Raw genomic sequence first — 2,665 nt, forward strand, 5'->3', positions numbered from 1 at the left:
CTCTCTCTCCCTCTCTCTTCCTCTCTCTCTTTCTCTCTCCCTCTCTCTCTCTTTCTCTCTCTTTCTCTCTCCCTCTCTCTTTCTCTCTCCCTCTCTCTAGATTCAGACTCCATTACTTCCACTCAGCACACTGAGGTTTTTCCAGCCGAGCTCGCCATCCACCCGGGGCCATGTTTTGGGTTCACCGCCTGTCCCTCGGCCTCCTGCTGCTCCACCTGGCCACGGCTCACGTAGGTACGTTCGTTAACATGTAAACTCAAGATGTGCCTTTGCAGAATATACATCTGCAGTGTCAGTGAAAAAAAAAGCTGTTCTTGTGGCGAGAGGTTCTGGTCCAGATGGTGATGGAGGAGGTGAGGATGGACTCAATGATGGCGGTGTAGAAGTGCACCATCATTGACTTTGAGCATCTCCACGGTCTTCAGAGCGTTGAGCTCCAGACTGTTCTGGCTGCACCAGGTCGAACAGATGAGTGAGGCACGTTCAGCTGGGAGAGCTGGCCAACTTTGAGGAGGGGGAGGAGGAGATCGTGGACTGGGGCTGAAGCTCAGCAGAGGACAGAAGTGGCGATGTTTGTCGTTACGCTTCTCGCACCTCCTTGGTAAACCTGTACTTTAACGCCCTGCACCCGGCCCTGTCACCACTCCTAAGGCTCCAGACTAAAACGACAAAAACGAAGACCTAAAAACGGAGACATTTGGAAACGCTGCCGACCCCGTTTTGCGTTTCAAAACTAATAGTGAAATTAATAGTGTTTGAACATTTTCATTAAACTTAATTATGGTTGAAGCCTTTGTTTTTGTGGGAAGCGATGAGTTTCCATCCACATTTCTGTTCTCTCACCAGTCTTCTTGGACGGCGAGGAGGCCAGTCAGGTGCTGAAGCGGCAGAGACGAGCCAACAGCATTTTTGAGGAGGCTAAACCAGGCAACATGGAGAGGGAGTGTGTGGAGGAGCGCTGCAGCTGGGAGGAGGCGCGAGAGATCTTCGAAGACGTAGACAAAACTGTACAGACCTCCTGCAACTACACACCAACACTGCTGTCGCACAAAATCCATCATAACAAGTCTCGAAGAAACAACCACATAACTTTGGGAAACCCTGCTGTTTTACCCAGAATCAGACAACAAGATCGTAGCGTAGCTTAGCTTAAGCTACTTTAGCACAAAGGCTGGAAGCAGGGTGCTAGCATAGCTCCATTAAAACCTCTTCCAACAACTCCACAGTTGCCAGATTGACATTTGGATCTTCTTTATTGAACAAGTGTAGAAAAAAGAGATTTCTGGTTTTTGGAACAGTTAGCATTGAAGCTAATTCTTGGATTTAGTTTGGACTTGCTAACAAACAACCACCAACATATAGAAAAGACACATTGGAGTTTTAAATGAGTCAGATTTGCTCTTTAATCTCCAAGTTTCAGATCCAATGGCTCAAATATTTTGCATGGAACATGCCTACAAGGTTTAATCGCTCCTCACTGAAAAATACTGATCAGGTGTTAAGTTGGTTTGAGATATTTAATTCTCAGTTGTTCTTTTTTGCAGAATGAATTCTGGGCCAATTATGTTGGTAAGGCATTCGTTCTGTGTTGTCAAAATGACTAAACTGGCTAATTTAGAAATATTTCAGTTTGTGGGTGATGTCAGGCACCGTAACAAAAAAGTTTAGTCTTCAAAGTTACATCTCACCAAAATACTGTGATTGAATCTGGATCGGATTTGGGGGACGATACTGTGAGACAGGTAAACACAATTATCCAAAGAAGGTTAAAGTCAAGGGCAACTGGACTTGGTTGAAGATACTAGAAGACGTTTCGTCACTCATCCGAGAGACTTCTTCAGTTCTGACTGACTGGCAGGGAAACTCAGCTATTCAGCCTCAGTGGGGTCGTTTGCCAGGATCGTAGATACCGCTGGTTCTACTCCACTGCACCTCAGAGGGAAATATTGTACTTTTTACTACACTACATGTATCTGACATCTTTAGTTACTTAGCAGATTCTGATGAATAACAACAACTAATAAGTTATGCTGTATTATGATAGGTTTAGATACATCTTTATTGATCCCAGGGGGAATTCAAAAGCTGTCCAGCAACTTAACTTTTACACTGTGGTATTTATATTAAGAAAAAGACCTGACGACTTGTTCCACTGAATGTTTATGAATTAATAACTTATTGTACATTATATTTGAATAATGTAACCTTTACTTTCCTCAGCGGTGGAGGACTTACTGAAGTGTCTTTACCAGAACGGACAATGTGAGCATTTCTGTGACGGCTCGGGAGAGAGTCTCAAATGTTCCTGCGCTGACGGATATAATCTGGGAGTCGACGGACGAAAGTGTATCGCTCAAGGTACAAATACGACATGAATACTACTTCTTTACAGTACTCATGTACTTGCATTTATTGAGATAAGACATTTGCGAGTACTGTGATTACCGCTGCCTATTCAAGTCACTTCACATCAACAGGAGGCTTTTTCTGTAAATAGGCCTGAAACTAACAAATATTTGTTAGATTAATCTGATTATTGTTAATAAAAGTCCAAGTTAGTGTCTACAGATTGTTTTATTTAACCAACAGTCCAAAAAACCCAAAGATATCCAGTTTATTATCATAATAGTTCCAATAAAACCAGGTAGTGATCTTGTTTTGGCAT

General features: G+C 43.1%; 1 protein-coding gene across 1 annotated transcript in view; it reads left to right on the top strand.

Annotated features, from left to right (window-relative positions):
* Nucleotides 1–102: 102 nt before the first annotated feature.
* The window catches only part of LOC123971959 (coagulation factor VII-like), a 7,472-nt gene continuing 4,909 nt past the window's right edge, over nucleotides 103–2,665 (top strand). Inside the window, exons 1-4 of the mRNA XM_046051095.1 lie at nucleotides 103–234; nucleotides 847–1,007; nucleotides 1,545–1,569; nucleotides 2,221–2,358. Of these exons, the coding sequence (XP_045907051.1) occupies nucleotides 171–234; nucleotides 847–1,007; nucleotides 1,545–1,569; nucleotides 2,221–2,358 (388 nt within the window). The 5' untranslated portion in view covers nucleotides 103–170. The remainder of the gene's footprint in view (nucleotides 235–846; nucleotides 1,008–1,544; nucleotides 1,570–2,220; nucleotides 2,359–2,665) is intronic.

The sequence above is a fragment of the Micropterus dolomieu genome, linkage group LG01 (genome assembly GCF_021292245.1).
Source record: "Micropterus dolomieu isolate WLL.071019.BEF.003 ecotype Adirondacks linkage group LG01, ASM2129224v1, whole genome shotgun sequence".
NCBI classification, from domain to species: domain Eukaryota; kingdom Metazoa; phylum Chordata; class Actinopteri; order Centrarchiformes; family Centrarchidae; genus Micropterus; species Micropterus dolomieu.